This window comes from Stegodyphus dumicola, chromosome X2, assembly GCF_044657685.1.
Source record: "Stegodyphus dumicola isolate Sdum_Otavi_A_Nest chromosome X2, ASM4465768v1".
NCBI lineage: Eukaryota > Metazoa > Arthropoda > Arachnida > Araneae > Eresidae > Stegodyphus > Stegodyphus dumicola.
The window spans coordinates 94,068,818-94,093,916 of NC_140781.1; the positions used below are offsets into that span (position 1 = coordinate 94,068,818).

At 31.9% G+C, this 25,099-nt stretch overlaps 1 protein-coding gene across 1 annotated transcript; it reads left to right on the forward strand.

The window, feature by feature from the left end:
* The first annotated feature begins 488 nt into the window (after positions 1–488).
* Positions 489–25,003, forward strand: Rab21 (RAS oncogene family member Rab21). Its single transcript, XM_035358946.2, has 6 exons — positions 489–952; positions 1,662–1,721; positions 13,902–14,009; positions 19,135–19,253; positions 19,345–19,433; positions 23,691–25,003. Exons 1-6 carry the CDS (start codon positions 815–817, stop codon positions 23,822–23,824), a joined length of 648 nt encoding a protein of 215 aa, XP_035214837.1. The 5' UTR covers positions 489–814; the 3' UTR covers positions 23,825–25,003.
* The last annotated feature ends 96 nt before the right edge of the window (positions 25,004–25,099 follow it).

The following is a 25,099-nucleotide window of genomic DNA, read 5'->3' on the forward strand; positions in this document are numbered from 1 at the left end:
TGCTAGGGGCGGGAAATTCCCTATCGTTGAATAAATATTAAGGACATTAGAGGAAATTCAACTCTGCGAAACAGTGAAGCTGAAAACATGCGCAACAATACGCATTGCGGCAACTACCATGCTTTAATTGTTAAAGGAATCATCCAATCTAAGTATCCGTATTTAACGTTTCCATTTGTGTTTAATCTATAGAATTCGTACTTTCTAGATTATATCCCTTCTTCCATTAGAAAAAGAGGAAAATGGCATTGCGTTGCAATTTTCTCCGTAAAGAGCATTAACAAATTGTAAGCCGCTTAACGCTTTCAGAACATTTCAGTACTTACAGAAGCAAACTATACGCATATTTAACACAAGTTACGAATATAAATTTTTTAATTTGAGTCGAATATTCTTATCACTTTCATATTTGACTTTTTTTGGGGGGGGGGAGGGAAGTTTAATTAGGCTGGCAACTTCTACTGAGCCACAAACGTTTTGAATATTTTGTTAGAAGCTGTGGGACGAAAATGTGTCTTCGTTTGATAATGTGAAAGTGATTGTCGCTCCCTTTTTTTTTTCGATTTATTATCGTTGACGAAGAAAAAAATAATTTCGATATATAAATAAAACATAGTTGGAGTTAAAACTTGTCTGACCCTTTTTTACGTTTATTATTATTTTCTGAAGAATTTCTTTTTAAGTTGAAGTGGTATATACGTTTGAATGATGTGAATCATTTCCTTGTTTTTTGGGTTCTGTGATCAGTATTAGATATTATTTACAATAATTCAAGTAAATCACCTCACTACTTTTGTTTGTATTTGTTACTGCAATGGCCACAAATGCTGGAACAGGACGCAGTTTTTCATTTAAAGTGGTACTTCTTGGAGAAGGTTGTGTTGGTAAAACCTCATTGGTCCTTCGATATGTTGAGAATAAGTTTCACGAGAAACACCTAAGCACTCTTCAAGTAAGTCATTATTTAAGTACCTAATTTACCTTTTATTTGTGTGTGTTTTTTAAATCCTGCTAAGATTTTCTAGTGTAATATATCAATATGAGAACTGAATTGAGCAATAAAACTACCACATATATTTACAAGAAGTTAAGAGAATTAATGAGGCCATAAGACTTATAAAATATGTCAAAAAGCCATAATTATTAACTAATTTTAAAAACCATATTTTGCTTCAAATTCTTTAATTTCGTCTATGCATTAATTTAAGATCATCGGTGAAATATACAGTATTTAGAAAATTATTGGGGCAGTTTGCCTAAGGGGTGGGATGTCGTCATAGAGGACTTTCTAAGGGAAACTAATTTGCATTCACATTAAAAATGGGGAAAATCACACTCCCAATCTTAACTACAAATACTCAGCAGCCTGAGCCATTTGGCCACTGGTTGGGCCAGTATTTAGGAACAATAGTGTATTTAGATGTGAATTCAATAATATTTTTTGCCAAAGTTAACTTTTATTTCATTCTAATAAATATAATAACAAATATTTCATTTTTAATTTCTGGAGTAGTATTTTTCTGTTATATTTAGTTACATGTAATCTATTATAATAAACATTTGTGGCTGACAGGCCCAAAGTGCCTTTAATTTATAAAATTTGATTGATAGACTTCATTCATATTATATGTATTTAGATTTTGATCTTTTTTATGTTTTAGGCTTCATTTCTCAATAAGAAGTTAAATATTGGTGGCAAGCGAGTTAATCTGGCTATTTGGGTAATTATAAATCTTGTCATGCAACTATCTAAAATGTAATAGAATCGCACTGAAGTATAATTATAGCTGTTTATTATGAGTTTTTCTTATGAGTAATTTTAAACAATTAAGATTCATGAGGGGGAAAAAAAAGATTATTTAGCATGCTTTCGAGCTGCCCTTGTTTATGTTTTAAAATAACTAGATCTAATAAGCTTTTTAGTTTCGAAAAAATTTGTTTTTTTTTTTTTTTTAATTCTTAAGGTTTTCACCCCTTGATGTAAATTACTGTAAATGACCTTTTTAGGTTTTTAAGCATTTTGATTTTTTCCAGGTTTTTGCCAAAAAAAAAAAAAAAAAGTTTTCTTTTTTTACTTTTGTATGTTATATTTGGTGTCATTTGCTTGCAGATACATGTAAGGAAAAGATCTGAGCATTTGAGAACCACTAAAATGTTGGGTTGATCTTTGAATTATGGTAACTTGGCGATTTTTTGGCGACCAACTCTGCTACAGCAACCCTCTATTTTTTTTTTCGCCGCCATTTTGTTTTCACGAAGTAAAGACATGTTTCTTTTCTTTTTATTTACTGAACACTTTTTCCAACAATCTACTAGCCGAATTACACTTATGCTAGAAATTTTATGGAACAAAACTGCTTAATCATGACAAATATTAACTGCAAAATTGGGAAAAAGTGCAGAATCGCAAACTCCTTGCCGCGTTTTTCAAAATCGCACATACAGAGTAACCATGTACACGTCGACTTATTTTTACTTAAAAAAACATCCCAGAATTGCACAAAAATGGCATTGCGCACACTCTTGACTTTATCCATCTACACTGCTATTTTCTCATAAATTACAAAAATTTGCACGAAAATGCAGGAAAATTTTCTGAATCTTTAAACTCGGTAAAAAGCACATACATGAAATTACCTGATAGCGAAAATGTATATACCCTATCCAAGGATGAACTTTTTCACGTATAATATAAATAAAATATCCAAAAACTTTTACCTCTAAATTATCTATTATAAACGTCACCAACGAATTCATAACAAAACATTAAAAATGCTTACAAATACTTTCGCTTGGCAAAAAGCCACAACTTAAATACTTGGCGCTCGCCAGAGAAACTTTGCATAAATACGTTAACGCTTATAATTCTGGCCGGAAGTAGAAAATAAGAAGTGATAGTAAAGATTTAAAATAAAATAAACGTTAGTAAAACTTAAGATCCTTACAATGTAAGTCATTTGGCTAATAATAATGTTAAATTTACAGTGTTTAAAATGTATAGTGTTGAATATGGAAGAAAAGGAAAAGGATAATATTTGGAATGAGTTATTTGGTTTGCTTATTTTTATGGTGTGTTTGTTACAATAATTTAATTCTTTGAAATTAGGTTTTGCATGTATATAAAATAAACAGTATACAATGATAGAACTGTTGATAAATCTTTATTAGGTCATATCTGGGCTTTGTTTATTTGATCATGCTAGAGCTATCTGCCTAGGGAAAGGGATGCCTCCATAAAAGACTTTCCGAGGGAAACTGACTGGCTCATATCCACATTACGCGTGGAGAAAACAGGGAAATGCCCATGCAGCCAGCCATTTTACCTGGAATTGAACTTTAGTCAAGCTACTAATTGAACTTTAGTCAAGCTACTAATATTCATCAATTTTAATACTCGGCAGTTGGTAGGCAGGTCATGTGGGACACAGCTGAATCTCCTTAACCAAGAATTTAAGAGTTGAGGTTTTCATTGACTGTAAGATTTTGTTAGTTTTGAAACTGTAACACAATTTATAATTTTCTATGTTATATGAATTTAAAGTTTTAATTATGTAGCAGCAAGTGAGAATATTTTGTTAGCTTAATGTTAATTCATTTATTGGTACTATTCATTTATAATTATCCAAAATCTTTTTGTGCAGAATTGCTGTTTGTTACTTAAGTAAGTGTCTTTTGGGCAAAAAATGTTTCATATATATGGATATTTATGTCAAGCAGTAATTGTATGTTTAAATTGCTTTGAAATTCTATTTGCAACATTGTGTGCTATTGAGATGCATTAGTAAGCACAGTGGTAATTTTAAACTTCTGAATATGTATTATGAGTGAAGTTTATATCAGTAGCAAACAGTGGATGTTACAAATGCTAGTAAAAAGGAGTTTTGAAATAGCCTCTTATTTTATGTACATTGTTTAAAAGATGGTTATGTGCAATATAAGTGTCATAGACTTAAAATATTCTGAAATATATAAAATGAAGTAATTGACAAGACTTAGAAAAGAAGCAAAGAGCTTTTATCCCTGAAACAGGAAGTGAGAAGTGATGCTGTATTCATATTGACACAGAGCTCGGAAATGCAATTCACAACATAGAAATTAGCGTTTTAAATTTGAGGAACCAGTGTTTAAAATGAACTGTGTGTGAAAGATAGCTGTAATTTGGAAGAGATAATGTTACTGCTGTATGCATTTTATACTGAACATTAAAAGATTTAATAATATTTACTCAATATTAAAATAATATAGAAAATGTGCTACTCTTAACTTTAAGTTTCATTTCCCCCAATTTCTGTTTTTTTTTTTTTTAATTATTTTTTTTTAATGTGCCTATTTATAATCATTTCTTTATCTGCATGCTAACAGAATTCTACTACTGCTTCTAAGATAACTATAATGACAGTTATTCAAACTTAATTGAAAAACAACATTAGATTTGCATAGTTTTGAACATATATGGCAAAATTTTTGCTAATCTAAGGTTGATTTTTTGCCTATACATTTTTGCGCCAAAAATCGGCGCTACACAAGCCAAAATAAATAACAAGTCAAAGAATTACACAAACTCATTATCCATGTACCACCAAAAATCGCCAATTTTTCGGCAAGGGGTACCCGTAAATATATTTTTACCTTTGAAATATTCTGCATATCTGAAGACTGCTTGCTGTACAGCTTGAATGTGAAACACTTTTTTTTTTTTTTTTTTTGTAATTTTTGCTAGGCAGGTGAGGCAGAAGCTATAGAAATGCTGTCCATTTCAATCTCTATAACCACTTAGTCTTTTATCACTACACATAAAATAATGTATTGTCATATTCTTTACATGTTCATATTCTCTCTCAGTAGCCAGTAACAAATGGTCTGAATTATCTTTGCAACAATGTGTATTAGTTGTATCATTTGTTGTCTGTTGTCACAGAATTTTATTATCATTTCATATGAAATGTCACAAGCATATCTATTATATTTTATGTTTTTTTGCAAGTGTGGAAAATGTAGGTACCATTCAAAGAATTTGGAATGGGATATTATTATGAACCTGATTCAGCATTTCATAAGTTTTCATCAGACATTTATTGTCTAAACTTACACCAAATTTACCATTTTTCATTCTTTGATAATGACAAACCCATTGCTTCAGATTTCCGAAATGTACTGGAGGGACAACATGATATAATTGAAAGAATTGAGGATTAGACTGTAACTTATTTGAGGAATTACAGTGGTTTTGTTACACATGGAGGTGGAAATTATTATGGATTTTACATAGTTAGGTAAAAATATATTTATGGGTGCTCCTTGGCGATTTTTGGCAGTACATGGCCACAGAGTTTTTGCAAGTCTTTGACTTGTTATTTTGGCTTTGTGTAGCGGTCTTTTTTTATGCCAAAAATCGCCACTACTCAAATCCAAAATAACAAGTCAAAGAAATGCACAAACTCAGTATCAATGTACACATCGACCTATTTTCCCGTAAAAAAAAAAATCAGAATTGCACGAACTAGCCATTGCGCACTCCCTTGACTTTGTCCATGTACACATCGATCTATATCCGCTTAAAAAGTCAAAGGAGCAGCTAACAAAAATTATATAATCTCAATAAACTAATTTTAAATCATACAATGATATAACATAAAAAAGGAAATTCATCTTAGTACTACACAAAGGAAATTTCCCAGGGTTCGTAGCGGTCCTTATAAGTGCTTATAAGTCCTTATATTTGAAAATAAAATATAAAGGCCCTTATAGGTGCTTGCTTTTTCTTTAAAGCCCTTATTTTTTTGTTTTTAGTGCTTATTTTTTGCTTTTAGTGCTTTTTTTTTAATGAACGCACTATTTTTCTCCGTACCAAAGCCGAAACTAAATAAACAACTTTTCTTCCTAATATGGAATGTCAGATGTTGAATCATACTCCCAGAAACAGCTTTTCTTCTTTCTCTGCATTAACATAACCTTTGGTATGCACGAAGAGTACAGACAGGTGCCCATCATTCTATTGGTCAAAGAATTGCGAAAGCAGTAGAAAATCCCGGTACATTCGGCATTCTTTTCCTCCCACCCAAATACTACACACATTTGAATTTCTATCACGATCTTAATAATTTGCATTCTCGTTCCACTTGGTCAGTTTATATTCGTGTTTATTGTGATCGTTATGCTTATATTATGAGCATATGTATGAATGTTTATTATAACATAGTTGCAGTAACTGCTGAAGTATAGTAAACTTTTAAAAATGTTTGTGTTTTAACACAGATTAGCTTTCTAAGGAATAATATTCGGAATGGCTTAAATAAAGGGAAAGTAATCGATTAGTAAAAATAATTTTGTTTTTTTTGGCCAATACACTATACAGTACGAAGATTGGGAGGTTCTCCCCTTTCTCCGCAAAATCTCGAATATTGAAACTGTTACAGTTCGCTGCAAAACAAGCAATGGACCTTTTTTTTTTTTTTTTTTTTTTTTTTTTGTGTGTGTGTGTGTGTGTATGTCACTTTCCAATCTGGATTGAATAGGACTAAAAGTTCTGCGGTCTACCAACCCAAGCAAAGAATGATTCTATTCCATTCCGGAAATTTAACGCCGTTCAGAATTTAGATTTAAATTATTTAAATATCAATATGAGTGGAAAAATAAATTGTATTTATTATTAGGTTCCAAGCGAATACAATAAATATGCCTTATTATTATTTATTTTCTCTATTTTGAACTGAAATTTCATCATTAAATCTTGTAATATAGTTTAGTTCTGCATAGTTATTTTATTTCTTGTCATTGTAACTAGTTCTGTAAATTGAACTGTTATTTAAAATTAAAAAAAAAAAAAAAAGTCATAATTTTCCATGGTAATGCTTATTCTCTCTTAATATGCATTTCTCATATTTTAAATTACAAGTCTAATTTTTAAGGTTATGCAGTTGTGTATAATGTAATTAGACAGGTGCTTATTTTTTTCTTAAAATGTGCTTGAAAAGTGCTTATAGGTGCTTTTCTTTTAAAACTAAAATGTGGCTATGAACCCTGTTTCCACTTATTTAAAAATTTCCGTGCTTTTGGTCAAACAAAATTCCTTAAGAGAATCCAAAAACTTCCTAAAATTATCTGAACTAGTCTGTGTACTGGCATTTGTCACATAAATTCACAAAAATAAAAGATATCCTCCGTAGTGCCGGTATCCTCTGATGTTCGACCATATGCATTTCCTTCCTACAAACAGGACACTTATAATGGCTACTAAGTAAATTTCATTTACACACCAGTCAATTAATGCTTTTTTCCCTTTTGTTCCGAATCGTACAGAAACATCAAATTAATCTTATCACATTCAGTCATTTTACCATGTAAACCACAAAATAACAATGTACTTATCCAAAATCCAACACACAAACAAGCCTTTCCAAATCTTTTCCCATCATTCAAATTCACCGCAGTCATGCAACCAATTAGGGCATAATAGGGTTTCCATTGCATTCAACTACTCAGGTTACCATAAATGAAACAACAACTTGGCGATAAATAAAACAACTTACCGATAATCCGAACAACATAGCAATAATCCAAGGGTCACCCTTAAATCTACTCCAACCCATAATTATTACTCATTTGTATCCTCTGTTGAGATGAGATGAAGTGCAAATTGGTATGTAAAATGGCCAGCTTGAACTACTTATTTGTTCTGTGTGAGTGAGCAAAAATGAAAGATCAGAGCTTACATTCATGCTGATGTCAGAATCAATCATATTGACTCTTAACAGTTGTTCTTTTGTCCAACATATCAAATCGGCTCAAACCATTGTATCAATGTCACATAACACGTTACGTCAGTTGTGTCAGGTTTGCCACGTATCGTATTTGCTGAAGCAATAAACATTTAGATGTAATTCTTAGATGTATTGTTATTAAAAACTATTGTGACATTATCATTGTGTTAGTAATTTAATAATAGTTCAGGTTACAATATGAGTTGTATAAAACTGGGTAAAAAATTGCAATATATACTTTGTGACAGCATAGGTGGGTAGCTAAGCTTTTGACATCACAATCTATTCCTGCATATTATAGTGCATGCAATTTATTATTTTCTACTAAAATACCAATAATCAGTTAATTATTGTTATAAATTAATATTAAATTCTTTATTTTAAATTTACATTTCCAGCATTTAAATTTTGTTTTACAAAAAATTAACAAAGCTAATTTTAAATTAATAGAGCTTCATGATTCTTCTATTCTTTATATCTTTAAAGTGGTAAAAAATGGTGCATTCTCTCATATTTATATCTCATGCAACTTCAACATATGGGAAAAATGTAAGCTTTGGCATTAACACTAGAAGCGCCGTTGGGGTCATTTTGACCTTTTTTTCCAATTTTCCGCGTTTTTTTTTAACATACAGCTGAGCTTCGAAGCTGATATTTTTTTACTTTTTCTAAAATGTTTCCAGGTATACTATGCCAATTTTTCATATTTCTACGTTAATTATTTAAATAAATAATCGCAGATATACCTAAAACAGCCAACTGGGGTCATTTTGACCCTCATAAGAAAAACGACATATTTTTAAGCGAATGTTCGTTTTCGAATTCCCGATGCCACGTTTTCGTTTTCTGCGCAATGGGAAACACGCAGCTCTTATCGCGATGACTAAGGGGAGAAAAATAAAATTCAGAACGGAGCATATTTTCTCTCCATTGCAATGCCGAGAGGAAGAGGATTGAGTACACAAGAGTGCCTTGCCCTCCTTGAACAGATGATTTGTGGAACATGAATTGGGGACCACCTGTGTTCAAAGAAACAATGTCACGCAATCGGTTCCGTGAAATAATGCGGTATCTCAGATTCGATGTCCGAAACACCAGAGCTGATCGTCTCGCCACTAACAAATTTGCTCTCGCTTCTGAAACCTGGTACAAGCTAATGGAAAACTGTTATTTATGCTATAATCCTGGACCAGAAATAACTGTTGATGAACAATTGTTGCCTTGTAAATCAATATGTAGATTTATCCAGTACATGGCGAATAAACTGGACAAGTTTGGCATCAAATTCTGGCTAGCAGCTGATGTAAAATCCAAATATGTTTTGAATGGTTATCCTTATCTGGGCAAGGATGAAGAACGACCAACTAATTTACAACTTAGGGAAAGTGTAGTTCTCAAATTACTGCAACCACATCTAAACTCCGGACTCAATGTCACAACTGACAATTTTTTTACTTGCAGATGAACTTTCTGCGAAACAAACCACAATTGTCGGAACGATGCGTCTGAATAAGCGAGAATTACCCCCTATTGCTCGTGACACTTCTTCAGCACAATATTCATCTTTTGCACTGAAAAATGGAGACAAAACACTCACAATATATAGGTGCAAGAGCAAAAAGAATGTCGTGATTCTGAGCACGATGCACAGTAATGTGTTTGTTGATGACAGCATAAAGAAGAAACTGAACACTGTCACTTATTATAACAGTACAAGATGTGGCATTGATGTCGTAGGTCAGATGCTGAGGAAATATCTCACAAGTAGTGAAAGTCGCAGGTGGCCTGTACATGTTTTTTACAACGTCCTTGACATTGCTGCACTCAATACTTGGATTATATTCAAAGAATTCTTGGGCACCTCTATTTCCCGTCGAGAATTTATTCTTGCACTCGTGGAAGAACTACGAGTTGGTGCACTACGCAACAGATGCCCCCCCGATTGCTCAAATACAGACACTTAAACGAAAGAAATGTGCATTTAAAAGTTGCAAAGGACAAAACAAGACTGTTGTCAGCTGTGAGGGATGCCAGAAACCAATTTGTGGTAAATGTGTTGCTGTCACTGTCATATTGTATCACCTGCGGTAATGTATAACAAACTTTGAAAAACATTGTGTGTTTATTCCCAATTTAGGTTTTTTTGTAATTTTTTCCATATGTTCTATTTTCCACTTTTTGCATTTGTATCTTTTGTTTGTTTTTCATAGATTTTGTTTTTGTAATCTTACATTGAAAGATATTGTGTGCTAATTTGCACTAATTGCACGAAAAAAAATTCTAAAGTATAAAAAATAAATAAAACCCTCTAAAAACTCTTTTATGTGGTCATTTCAATCATTTACTGTGTTTCTACTTACGTTTCTTATGAGGGTCAAATTGACCCCCAATGGCGGTTTTAAGTTAGTCTGAAATTCAGCTGTTCTAGCGTTAATAAAAATAAGCAAAATGATTTAACCAAAATTTACATCATAGATCATTTTGGTTAATCTTCGGATTATGGTAACTTGGCGATTTTTTTGGCGACCAACCCTGCTATTACAGCAACCTGCTAGTTTTTTTTTTTTTTTTTTTTTTTTTGAAGCCATTTTGTTTTCAAGAAGTAAAGGCATTTTTTTTTTTTTTTTTAACTTAACATTTTTTTTCCAACAATCTGATAGCCGAATTACGCTTATGCTAGAACTTTTATGGAACAAAAGTGCTTAATCATGACGAAGATTAGGTTCGAAATTGAGAGAAAGTGCAGAATCGCCCACTGCTTGCCGCATTTTTAAGAATTGCACATACATGGTATCCATGTACACGTCGACCTATTTTCACTTAAAAAAACATCCCAGAATTGCACAAAAATGGCATTGCGCACACTCTGACTTTATCCATGTACACTGCTAAAGTCCTAGCTAGTAATCTTTATCGCCTTACCAAAATGTCGCGAAACTACCTGTTACCATATTCCAAAGATTAGCCATCATTTTAATTTACTCTCTGAATTACTTTGAATGTGGAATTAAATCTCACAAAATTTAGAATGTGAGCACTTACTTGTTGTCCCTTTTAGATTCAGTTAATAGGCTAAGATTTTAAATTTAGATTCTGTTAATAAGCCTAGAGAATTTATTTTCTAATGAATATATTGATTTTTTTTTTAAATCTCCTGAAAGAAGTTTCCTAACTATATGCAGTTTGAAGGAAATTTGTTGCTATTTTCACAGATTTTATAGTAATATTTGTCAAACCCCAAAGATGCATCAGTTTTTAATTTTGACTTTAATAGAATAAAAAATCTAAAACATAATTTTGGTTTAGCAGGGATAGTAATGCTAAGGTTAGAGCTTATTTTTTGAAAAAAGTAATTTACAGCTTTACAGATGAGTTACTTTTATTCCAATGTAAGGAAATTTTACAAAGCAGAATATAACTACATCATCAAGAAATTGTCCAAATATTTTAAATGTGTTTCTGAAGCAAGCTTTCTTTATACTTTGGATGCTTAGTAATGTATGTTTCTTTGAGAATGAGGGTTTCATTTTCTTCTGTTCATTACGTAGCTTCATGTTCAGAAACCTGGCTGATGATGTTAATCTACTGGGAATTGAATGTGCAACTTACCAGTTTACTGATTTTTATGAGAAAGTCCTCGATACTCTGGAATCAATACAGAATGGCACATTGTCACAATTGCACGATGAAGGCAGGAAGTACTATTTTGGAAAACTTGGAGAAGTAACACTATTTTCTAGTGCCGTACAACAATGGCTGAAAGGACTTTTGGCATCATGCAGAATCAAATTCACTTAAAATCTGGTTTATCCATTGATACAATGTTATGTACTTCTTGTTTAGGAAGTGAAATCATTTACTCACAATAATTTTACTAGAATAAGTTTAACTCTGAAAAGTTGGCTGCAGTAAGAAGAAAATGCTGGCATGTAACAAAATTGACCTTCAAAGTCAGGGATAGTAATGTGGGGAAATGCATTTTCATTCTTTTAATCTCTTGTTTTTTTAAGAAAATTATGTCTTTTATGTAGTGCAACATGCAGTTTATGTTGTTGAATGTGTTCCATTCAGTTTGGGAATACTTGAGTGTTGCAATACTAATTCAGTTAAATGTCATTGATAGCCCTGGTCAAAGGTTGTAATTTCTGCACATGTACATTTATGTGCGCATCATGTGCATTAATTTTTGAATCCTATCATACATTATAGAGCATAATCATTTTAAAGGAAGTGTTTTTAGATTTTTAAAGGCCTGGTAATAACAAAAGGTTACAAATCATATATTGTATGTAGATTCATGAAATTGAACTATTTCGCTAGGCTTCAGATTGATGTATGCATGGCAATGCTGCATATGTTTTGTGTAAACCTTTCAAAGGTCCTTGTATTATTTTTATTGCAGCTGTAGTAGATGGTACTATTATATCACAACGTAATGTAGAAATGCTTGATTGATGATATGACTGATATGATATACCGTCTTTTTCCGAAAATAAGGCCTATCGTGATTTTCGGAACTTTTTGTAAAATAAGACATCCTCCGAAAATAAGCCCTATCATGATTTTCGGAACTTTTTGTAATATAATTTGTTTTTGTATATAATTCAGAATTTTATGTATGACGATGTTCCAGAAGAATATGACGACTGTAATTGAATAAATTTAAATTTCTGTATTCTGTGTAAAATAAATATTAAATAAAAATATATAAATATACTTTTATTTTTGCCCTCCCCCGAAAATAAGCCCTAGCGCGTATTTTGGATCAAAAAAGGAAGTAAGACAGTGTCTTATTTTCGGAAAAAGATGGTTCTTGTTTATGTATGAAAAGATTAAGCAATTAGTCATCATGGGTCTTGCCAAGTAACATATTTTTAGTACTTTGCTGCAAAGAACAGTATTTATAATTCAAAATTTTGTCTATTGGTTTCAGAAAGCACTAAATATATAATTTAGCACTTTTTCTAAATTTTAAGAAAATATGCTAATGTGTAAGTGTATATGGGTATATACCCAGTTATTGATTTTAATACTGTTCGGTTTCGAAGGCCGTAAAAAATCGCCAAACTATTGTTGATGCCAATGCTGATAAAAAATAATTGCGGCAAGAAAGGAAGTATAATAGTAAATAACTATCTAAGATTGATGTTTTAATTTAGATGAAAGGTTAATTTCATGTAATACTTTTTTATTATTGTAATTTATATGAAAAAAGCTAAACATGACTGAATGGAAGCATAAGAGTAAATAGCTATTTCAGATCATTATTATAATTTATATAAAAATTGCTAAACATAGCTGAATGGATGCCTGCATCGCTATTTCGCTATTGACTTATCACTAAAGCATAATTTCATCTCATTGGTTGTTCAAACGTAATTTTCTATAATGAATGATGCCTTTTCTTTGAAAATATTCTCGGTAAAGTGCAGAATCACTCACTCGTTTGTTTGTCGCTTTTTAGAAGGGTAAAAACAATTGAATTTTTGTCAATTTTCTTTTACATTTTAAGTGAAATTAGGTCAATGTGTACATAGATAAAGTCAAGGGTGTGTGCAGTGCCATTTTTGTTCAATTCTAGGATTTTTTTTAAGTGAAAATAGGTTGATGTGCACTTGGATATCGAGTATGTGCAATTCTTAAAAGCACGTCAAGCAGTGGGCGATTCTGCACTTTACCCAAAATTCTGTTGCCGACTTTTCGTCATGGGCAATCCCCAAATTGTTAAATCCATAGGATATCAAAAAAGGATTTAAAAATTAAAATAGTATGTCAATGGCGTCTTAAGAAATATAGAACTATATAAACTTACGCAATCTGAAATCTACGCGTACGCTAAATTTGGCGCGCTGTTTAATGGACGCGTTTGCTAGATTTGGCGCTTTTGTGCATACGTTTTCGCTGCAATTTTTTTACGTCCCTCAAAACCGTATAGTACCTTGATTTTTAATGTTTATATGTTCAGATTTTATGTATAATATTTGTAATAGCTATTCATAGTATTAACATTGTTATTCTGATAATTTTTTTCATTCAAGAATATTTTTGGGTGCTATCTGAAGTATTGTTTAAGTGTATTATTAATTATATGTAATGTTATTAAATTTGTTACATTTATGTTTTTTTTTTCTCCTGAAACAGGATACTGCTGGGCAGGAAAGATTCCATGCTTTAGGCCCTATTTATTATAGAGATAGTAATGGAGCTATATTAGTTTATGATATAACGGATGAAGACTCTTTCAAAAAGGTTGTGATATAGACTTTGTTTTTTGTTGAATTTTTGCCCCAAATTATTTATCATATTGTAGGGAAAATATTACAGTAAGCTATGTTTCTTAATTAATCAAAAGTATACTTTTTTCACATTTGGATAGCATCTCGTTTCATTCAAACACTAAATTATGCATTTCTAATAAAGTATAGACTGAAATTCTTTTGCAATAAGAGAAGTGCTGCCAGAATTTTATATACCCACATTAATATTCTCATGCTTAAGTGTGCAAATGAGAACAGTTTTTATACAAAAGTTTAAGAAGTTTATTTGCTAAGGCACCTGTTAAACTTGCTTCATCATGTTTGAAAGTGCTAATTTTGTTGCTATAGTGGGTTTAAGTCAAAGTTTCTTTGTTTTTACTTTCTAATAGTTTAGATGTGTCAAAAAAGACTATAATGTAAAACCAGAGCTTTAAGGAATAAGAGTAACTTCACAAAAGTGTAAGAAAGTGTTAAACAAAATTTTATCAGCTAAGGCAGATGTGAAAAATAAGCAGTCCAAGCAAACTCAAGCTGAAATTAAATTTTTTTCTTTTAAATTGTGAAATTTAAAAATATTTACGAAAAGTTGAGAATTACAAAGTTTTCATAAATTACCCACAGTGGAGAGCTGTAAATATTATTTCAGTTTCATACTTGTAAAAATTATAACATTTTTTGGTTTTAATGGATGCATTGTAGTGCATTACGGCTTTAAGTTAATTTAACAAAATTATAAAGATCTTTTATCAGCGTGTACGAAAGAGAAAGCCTTTGGCACCTCAGGTAACAAAGTATGTTGATAATCGTTTTACTCAAAGAATGTTGTTAGTGCTATTGTGGACCTTTTGTATATGCTGCAGATGGGTCAAGCTTTACCCAAGCAATGGTTAAGCAGTTGGTTCACATTATGTTTTTGAAAAATTATAATAATATTCCATTTTTTAACTGAATTTTCTGCTGCTTGCTTCAGCTGTCTGTAAAGGTATGATTCTGAAAAGAGAATAAGAAAAGAAATGGATAAGTTCTTTCTGTCAGAATACTCATTGGAGAAATTATGTTAATTTTTCCCCTTAGTAAAACAATATTCAGATTTGCCAAATATAGATTTTAGAAGCTCCATGTATCGTTTAAACTTTTTCTCACACACACATAGAAATCAGGCTGTTAAGCCTTTCAGAACTGGCGTCCCATATACGCATTTCCTAAGAACGTCTCTTACAGCCGGGTGTCCCATCCATGCATCACTAGAGATTGCATTAAGAGGATGGGTGATGCATATACACATTTTAAGCTAGAATGTTTTTCTGAAGGCCACTAGATGGCATCCTATATCCATTACTTTTGAAATGAACACAGTTTTAAGTTCCTGACGTTGAGTTTGATATACAGTACACTCCCGATTATCCGCGGAATTGGGTGGCGCGGCGGCCGCGGATAACAAAAATCGCGGATAATCCTAAAAAAGCTAAAAACGGATATAGCAAAAGAGAAAACAGTCATTCCATCTTTGAAAAATCGTTTTATGTACAATAAAACGTAAAATAAACAGCAGGAAATGTTTAACTAACGCTTAATATTTTAGTATATAAAAACTAGCCTAAAGTATTTTAGTATACAAAACTAACCTAAAATGCATTTTGTTAATGAAAGCAGAAAAGTGCTTTGTACTTATGAGAGGCGTCAAGGATATACAGAAAAATTAATACATATGTACTGTTTTAATACTGTAATGTATTATGTATTTACAAAATCATAACTGTAAAACTACACCTTTTTGAAGAAATCAGTCATTTGTGTTTGCTTATTGCTTTGGAAGCATTTCCTCTTGATCCGAGATTGCATTTTTCGTAGCATAAGTTCCTCGGCCAACTCTGCGTCGTCTTGTTCTTCCAAATAGCTCAGCAGTCCGCCGACTTGTTGCAAAGCCGCTTCATGAGTCTTCCGCATCTGCACAGTGGGCTCTTCTTCGCTGTCTTTCATTCTTCATAATTTCATTATCTGTCAAGCGTTCAAAGCCAGGTTCGTTGATGTCACGCTCCAACCACTCATTAATGTTTTCAGCATCGACGTTCTCACCACCCGGAACTGTTTTCACCATATCAGCAAGAGTTACAGGGGCGTGTCTACATCTTCATTTTCATCTTCACAACTCGAAGGGGTTAGGTTGTTGTTGGCTTCAACATTAGGCATAAGTTTTCTCCATGATTTTATGAGGGTTGACGGTTTCACCGAGTCCCATGCAGATGCAATATCGTAGATGCTGTCCAAGATTGTGTAGTGCTTCCAAAACTCTTTCAGATCATAATCTTCTTCAATTTTGGTCATTAGCAGCTTGGTTCGGTATGTTCTCTTCATTGTTGCAATGACTCCTTGGTCCAAGGGTTGGATTAGCGCAGTAACATTTGGGGGCAGAAACTTTGCAAAAACTTGTCCATTAGAAGACTTTAGCACGCTTGTTGCTGGGTGAGAAGTTGCATTGTTGATCAATAGCACAGCTTTTTCAGGCAGGTTTTTCGATTTAAGATGTTTACGCAATTCAAGAACAAAGATTTTTTTGAACTATTCTTGAAATATGTTTCGGTTTACCCATCCTTTTTTTTTTTTTTTGTTTAAAGTAATCAATGGGCAAATTTTCTATCCTTGTGCCTGTGAAAGATTTCGGTTTTTTTGACTTTCCAATGACAAGTCTAAGTTTATGTCCACCGGTAGCATTACTGCAAGACATGATAGTGATCCTTTCCTTGCTGCTTTTATGACCCGCCGCTTTACTTTCACTTTCAAATGCTAAAATGCGAGTGGGAAGACATTTCCACAAAAGTCCCAATTCGTCGGCATTGTAAATTTGTTCAAAAGATAGCTCTTCTTTTAAAACATATTCTTCAAATTCATGGTGGAAATCGTCGGCTGCTTGTTGGTCACCACTAAGTTTCTTCCCATGAAGTCAAATTTCTCGAATTCCATGTCGCTGCTTAAAACGAGTCAACCAGCCAGAAGACGCATCAAAGTTTCCTTTCAGGCCCAGCAACTCAAAAAAGGTTTTTGCCTTTGGATAAGACCGTTTACAGGAGTATCCTCTTTTTGGACTTGACCTAACCACTCTGTCAATGCCGTGTCTAGCTCATCAAAGGTAGAACCCTTCATAGTTTTTCGCGTTTTCATTGCGGAAGCACTGTCGTACATTGATGCAAAGTTCACCAGTTTGTCTTTTTGCTTTAGAATGTTACGCACTGTTGTTTCCGTGATTCTGTAACCCAATTCCATCTGCTGCGTTGTAGCGCCGTTTGCTAATTTGGAAATTAATTCTAGTTTTTGCACAATCGTCAGCACAACCTTCTTTCGTTTTCCTGACATTTTAAATCGGTAACAAAAAACACAAAACCAAAAAGCACATGCACTGAACACAAGAAAAGATCAGAAATTAACTCCGACTGGTTCGCAAACACTATCAGGCTTAAACTAACAATGGCGAGTGGGAGGAAGTGGACGTGTCAGTAAGATTAAGACGAGAGAGGGCGGTGGAGCGGGCACTGCAAGGGTGAGTAAGAAATCAATTACTCATCAGAGGGGAAGGTTTCGAGAAGGTTCCGAGAAGGCCTGGGATATTTTTGCTATAAATAAGCACGATGTTAGCAAATTTAATGTTTCACTCAGTTTTGTGAACATTTTTTTTTTTTTATTTTTGCTTTACGCTTGAAAAAAAAAAACTGTGTGGCAGGCTTGGATAATCCGCTCTACGGGTAATCCCCCCGCTGATAATCGGGAGTCTACTGTATCTACTGTATTCTGCCTGACCTATGGTATTTTACTCATCAACTGTTGCTAGGGTGGGGGGAAGGGAAAGGGTAAACAGCGGTGGGCTCTTTAAATCACCGTGTGCTGATATAAACATTCACGTGTCTGATTTAATATATCCAATTCCTTTTTTTTATTATATTTTTTCCCTCTACTATGTATAGTCTTTTAGGGTTACTATGTGGAGTTCTGTTACATTTTGCATTGCCTTCAGATATATTTCCATTTCTTCTCTTTTTATTTCAGAAAGCCTCACCTCCAGTCTATTATGGCAGGCAGGCACTATTTATTAGAGGAAGAATAGCCTCGTATAGTTAACGAACCATTTACTAACACAGATGAGAGTGATGATTCATTTTCTAAAGAGTTAGAAACTGATACTTCTCTGTGCTTTGAGATTTACCACACTCAGTCTTCATTTTAAATATTGTTACTTCTTACTGTAAATAGTCTTAATGGTGTTTTTTTTATTAATTTCAAACTTTATTGATGGATTTTATCAATTAAAACTTTGGAATAATTTGAATAGCACTTCCGAAAACTATTTTACAAAATAAGCAATTTTTTAAGCATATTTTCATGTAAAGAAAAAAACTTAATTAAGTGTTAATTTTAATATATGTAAGAGCTCAAGTAATAATCTAAAATGATACCAAAAATTACGATGCTAGAAGTGAAACTATTTATTTTTTTTATATATAAAATTAGGCTTAGCGATGCAAAACCTCTATCCTGTACAGTGACTGCCTTCGATTCCCTTCCGTCCCGCATGAGTGTCTTAAACAAAGGTGCGCCACCACGAAAGGGTTAAGTGTGTTCGTTTGAAATCTGATTTCACAAGCAGTATGTTAGAAATGCAGCCTGAAGATATAATACACAGCACAAAGATATCACAGCAGTGTTAATCTCGATATCATAATGCTGATCCCATAATTAGTAGTGCTATTAAATGTTTGAAAATGTATGTGCCGAAGTTGTTTTTTTTTTTTTTTTCAATTTGTAATGCAACAATTAATTTGCAATTAACAGTGCAAAGTTTTGGGGGAGTTGAAATTTAGTTAAATTTATTACATTATGGAAACATTTTATAAGTTTACTGAAAATTTCTTCAGATTATTGAATGTTTGAGAAGCTGACTTAAATCTTACAAGTAATTTTGTAAAACACTTTGCATTTTTAGATACATAGAAAAAATTGGATGTAAAAATGCTAAAATTTGTTCATGAAACTTTTTGTATTTATTTGTTAATTTAATTTGTAATTTTGTTTCAGTTGAAGAATTATGTTATGACTTTCTTGTCCTATATGTCAATTGCATTTTCCAGGTCAAGAATTGGGTGAAAGAATTGAGAAAAATGTTAGGTGATGATGTTTGCCTTTGTATAGCCGGAAATAAAACCGATTTAGAGAAAGACAGGGCAGTTCCAGTAGGAGAAGCTGAAGCGTAAGTAAATTAGGCATGTTTCTTATTTATAAATCTCTAAAACATCTTATTTGGATTATTTACTCATTGTGCTGTATCATTTATTTTCAAGGTATGCAGCTTCAGTGAGAGCCAAACATTTTTCAACATCAGCAAAGCAAAATAGAGGCATTGAGGAAATGTTCTTAGATTTAACTCGAAGTACGTATAAATATGATTAGTTATGTTTATTAGAAGCTAGTGTTGTATAAATATGATTAGTTACATTTATTAGAAGCTAGTCTTGTATGGATATGATTATTTAGATTTATTAGCGGCTAATCTTCTATTTTAATGTCACTTAAGAAGTAAACTTACATTTTATTTCTGCAGATATAATTTATTATTCTTTAGGAGTAATGCATATATATAAAAAAACCTTTGTTAGAAGTTTCTAAAGTATTAAGTTATTTTATAAAGTAAACTGTTGTTATGTTTATTGCTTTTATATAATTCTGAGGTAATATAAATGAAGTATGTGAACATACCTAACAGAAATTCAAAAAAGTCAATGAGACCAAAATTTCACCGTATGACTAAAACTTTGCTTATTGGTAATCTTGAAAATCTATAAAAAATAAGTATAACAATATCATGTATATAATAAAAATTCAAATTTTATATGTAGCGCTGTGAAAGGGAAAAGCATAACCATATATCTTTCTCTGTGGGCAACTGGTTGATAAAATACAAATTTCATGTTTAAAAGCAGGATAATTTGGGACTGAGGTGGCTCAAGCTTGGTCAGGAAAATTTATTATTGCTCATCGCAAATATTATGCAGGTTTGTTTTTGTGCATTTTTTCTGACATTTAATACACTTTCAGATCAAAAGTGATAGGCACTGACTTGAGATATGAGAGCAATATACGTAACCTAATTAAATGTTTTTAGCAGGAGACTTGGATCGATGCTTTGAAGCAAATATATGTATGAATGAAATTTGTGTATTATGAAAGCTAGGGAATTGCTGCAAAGGATCTGACTGATGACATCTTTGAGATTTAATAATCAATGGATAGGAAACATGCCTATGTAAAACATAAAAGTAGGCAAAAAAGCTACTCAATTTTTGGCAGAGGTTTTCGAATAAAACTATTGATTTCAAAAGTAAGAACAGGGACTTTGTTCTTCAGACACAAGTCCCTGTTCTTCAGAAACAAAAGAATTCCTGTAAAATGAGAGGATCAACAACCATATTTAAACCAAAAGTAGATCAAACTGAATACAAACATAGTGCCTTGAAGAAAAGAGACATGAAAAATTAAAGAAATTGGAATTTTAAAATTTGTTTTGTTCCTGAAGAAGAGGAACTCTATTTGATAACCTTCATAATTCATAGTTTTATTCTGAAATTTGTAGTTTTTCTTTAATCTAATTTTGAATCTTTAGGAATTTTTTAAACAGTAGCAGAACACTGAAAATTGAATTTGGTTACTTTGTTGCTTCTTGTAAGCATCCACTACGTAATTAACTTTTATTCCACTTCATTATGGAATTTTGAATACTCTTGCATGTGGGCTTGATGTTGGATCTGGTTACATAGATAGTTTAAAATAAATAATTATTGTCATCTTGAAATTATTGGCATTTATTATTCCAGGGCTCTTGCCAAATATTGCCTAAATACACAGTGTGGCTGATTGTGTGAGTGCAGAAATCGGCTAATGTATGTACAAAAATGTGCCACCTGTGGTTTTAAAAAAGTACTTTAGTACAGTACAAAGTCCGAGCTCTGGATTCATCAGGACTTGGGCGATTCCGGATTTGGGATTTTTCTGGATATTAGATCATCAGTTTAAATCTAGTAAGATGGCATGTAGAAATAAATTATAAAATAAAAAATATGAAACTGATTTATGAAATAATGAAGGATTTATGATCTAAAGGGTATCAAAATTTACAGAAAAAAGGCTTAATATTTATTTCTTTAATTATTAAACATTTCTGTCAATTTAAGTTTTTTAAGTTGCCTCTTTTTTATGCAAATACCTTCTCTTGAATTCTGTAGACAGACGTAATTTCTTGTTAAGCCATAAAGTTCCATTGTTCAAGTCCTGTAATTGCTGTGTCAATAATTTTGACTAACTTGTCGATCAAAATTTTTTCGTTTTCAGTAGCCTCTCTGTTACTTTCTTCACTATTGCTAGCGGTATTTTCTGGATCTAGAACCACAATACAGATTTTGCTGTTAAATGAGGTTATCTCATCATGTAAAAATAATGGGGATAGGGGAAGATGGATAAAAAGTTGGTCAGGTATTTTACCATTAAATTTATTGTTTTTATAACAATAAAACAAAAAATTATTACTTACAAATATAGAAACATAAGCATATATTTATACATATAAAAATAAATTCTAAGTTAGTATGTTTACATTTCAGATCATTCAGTCTCTTCTGTATTTCCAAGTTTCTGCCTTTATATCAAGAAGGTATCTAATGTAATTTGCGTTTTCCTTTGCGCTCTGTAAGAAATTGTTGGTAAGTGGATAAGGCATCCATAACACCCTGTCTCACCTTTGAACTGTCAAAATTTGGGTCATTTTCAATAAATTGGTCCATAATTTCTGTTATAGTGGTTAAACTGGTTTTTAGAAACGCTGTTGAAAGTTTTTGCTCTTCTTCAGAATCACTACTTAAAATATTTTTGTGTTCTTCTTGGTCCACTAATTCCTTGAGCTCATCATTAGAAAGACTTGCTGCTGTTTCTTGCACTATTTCTTCGACATCTTCCACATTTAGCTCATCCAAACTGGTTTGTTTAGCTAATTCCACTATTTTATTCATATCAACAAAGTGTCCAGTGTCACCGCCCTTGCTTAGATCTGGCCAAATGCTCTTCCACACCCCTTTCAAACATTTTTCTGTTATCTCGTTCCAAGAAAGGTTTATGTTTTCTATAGCATTCATGATTTTGTAGTTTTTCCAAAACTCTCTTATTGATTGTTTCACAAACTGAAACGTCGAAGAAGAAACATTTTGTCAGAGATCGTTTTTCTTAACACGTGTTTCTCAATTTCCTGTACACATGGCAGGGGGGGGGTAATTCTCGCCGGCAGGTTCCATCGCCAAATCTTTTGGCGAATTTACCCTCTGCTTTCCAGTGGCATAATAGCAAATTGGTTTACATTATGTCTATGGAACCTTTCTTTCTTTACATAGATATTCTTTGCCCTAAAGCTGTGTGCAATTTTGGGGAATCCCACAATTCAAATAAAAGAGCGCTAAACGAAACAGCTTTAAGCGGGGTTTTACTGTACTAAAATGTATTGGTTTGAGATGTATGCCAAGCAGATACACAGCTATGGAGCCAAATTATTGATCATACAAATTTATGTTAAAATGATTGTTTCTTCAGTAATGAGGTATTTTATTTATTGCCGCAGTAAAATTAAGAATCAAGACTCTCCATGTATTTTATTATGGAGGAAAAAAATCAAATGTGCATGCGTAAAGCATTCAGAAAATTGTTTTTGGCTATGAGGTCCGGATAGGACATCCAGATCTCTGACTTTGTACTGTAGTAAGTTTCGGTTATGTAGCAGTGTTCTAATTCAAACACAATGCACCTTGAATTAAATGAATTTGGACGCCCTTCTGTCGACCACTTTTAATAAATCTCTATTTTCATAATTACAAGTTTTTATTCAGTTTGTTATTTTCTTACCTTAATTTTTTTTGTGTTCATTGCAAATATGGCAACTACAGGTACTGAAAGAATAAGAAAAAGGTAAAGAGATTTCATCTATATTTTATTAAACTGTGTTTAGGCTAACTTCACGCTTAAGTATTTTAATACCTGAAAATTGCTGTAATTTGTACTATAGTAATCGAAAACTTCGTTAACAGAGATGAAATTTTCAGTTATGCAAATTTTTGTCAACGGTTTTTCTGAAATCATCTTTTAAAAATTCTAAAAATAAGTGCGCAAGCACAACTCTTAATGTTTTAACAAACTCTTTATTACTAGATAAAATTTGTTTCCTTTAATTAACGAGTAATCTCTGCTCGATTTTATTTCATGCTAAAACTGGAGGAAACAGATGCCTTCAAAACATACACAAACTGTCGAATTTCTTACATGCATTTTTATGAGACAGTTTGCTTCAAAAAAGTATGCTAGCCTTTTATTGCGGTATCTTACAACTCTATCAGCGACCATATCGTGCCAGTTTTGATATTAATTTTTTCTCAATGTTATATTTTCTGAAGTTTATGATGGAAATTCAAGTTCATGTATATATCAATATTTCATATTCATGTTAAAAATAAATTTTGTTGTTTTAATCTGGGAACTATGAATTATTTGTATTGTGTAGTTTTCAAATGCCAAGTCATCTTATTCTAATGATAAATATGAATGCTATCTAGGTGTTAAAATTCCCTTTTAATGGCAATCATGTTTAAATTTACAGGAATGATTGAAATTTCTGAAGCTAATGATCATCGAGCTAATAGTTTAGGCAGGGTAGGAAATCAGAGACGAAATGTAGTGATTGTTGATGATGAACCACAGCAGCAAAGAACTGGATGTTGTGGCGGTGGTTGATGTTTTTGTCATGTTTTATGGAAAAATTACTGTACCCCATATACAATTAGATGCTACTGCTTGAAATTTATTCTGAAAAGTAAATTAAGCTCTGTAGGAAACAAAAGTATTAAAATCTGAAAATACCATGTGGCATTTTTAAAGTTTTTATATTTATGTTTTAATTTAGCATAGTCACCTACTTCAGACAAATAACCTTGTAAATTGAATCTGAATTTAAGTATATTTTTCCAGATTTGCTAAAGCACTTTCAGGATATTTTGATAAATCTTAGGTGATAAAGGGGATACTAATAGAAATATTTTGAGAAAGCTAGTTTTATGTAATGAGATTTATACAACTTTAGTTAATTCTTTATATGTCTTAGTTATTGAATGATCCAAAATATTAAAACGTAATTGTTTATTAGCTATGTTCCGAATGTTCTGTGTGTGAAGAGCTTCCAAACGATTAAATTTATTTTTTAGCTGTAACATATTTTTAAAATAATCATTTTCATGTAAATAATATTTAAGATTTAATCAGCATATTCTTTTTTTAGCTACAGTAGCTTGCTTGTAGTAAATTCAGGATTCTTCCTGCCTAAATAGTTCTGTAATTTTATTTAAACAAATTGTTGTTAAAAAATTAACTTCCAAAATTGATTCCTAGTAGAAGAGAGGCAATGGTCATAGCTTTTAATTTTAAATATTTCTATCAAAAATTGCTGCACACTTTTAAATATACATGCGAAATGCTTTAATTATTCTGTAAATTAATGCCTGTTTTATATAAATATGATCTTGCAGTACTTTTCAAGAGGACATTTCTTGTCAAGATATAACTTTTTATAATATTTATGAGTAGGTGACAGCAAAATGAAATAGTTAAGTGCCACAGAACTTGTGATATGTTTTTGTTACAAACTAAAAGGGCTGTAATTTTTCCATGTATTTATGTTCCTAAAAGATTAGCTAAGCAGTAACAGAAAATTATTTTCGAAATATGTTTTGTTCAGTTTTGATTAATGTAATTTCACAAATTTAAAGTGTATGTGAATGTTTACTTTTAAATGTAAAAAGAGTTGTAGCTAATCTTGTTATACTTCAAAACTTTTTGTGGAACTTTTATATGTAATATATATATAAATAATGAATATATATATACACACACGAGTCAATAAACTGTGTCAACATACAATGGTTTAAATGGAAATTATTTGTTATGGTGAGATCAACAAACTAAATGCAGGCTTATAAAATTTAATTGTATAAACAACAACAAAAAATAAAATAA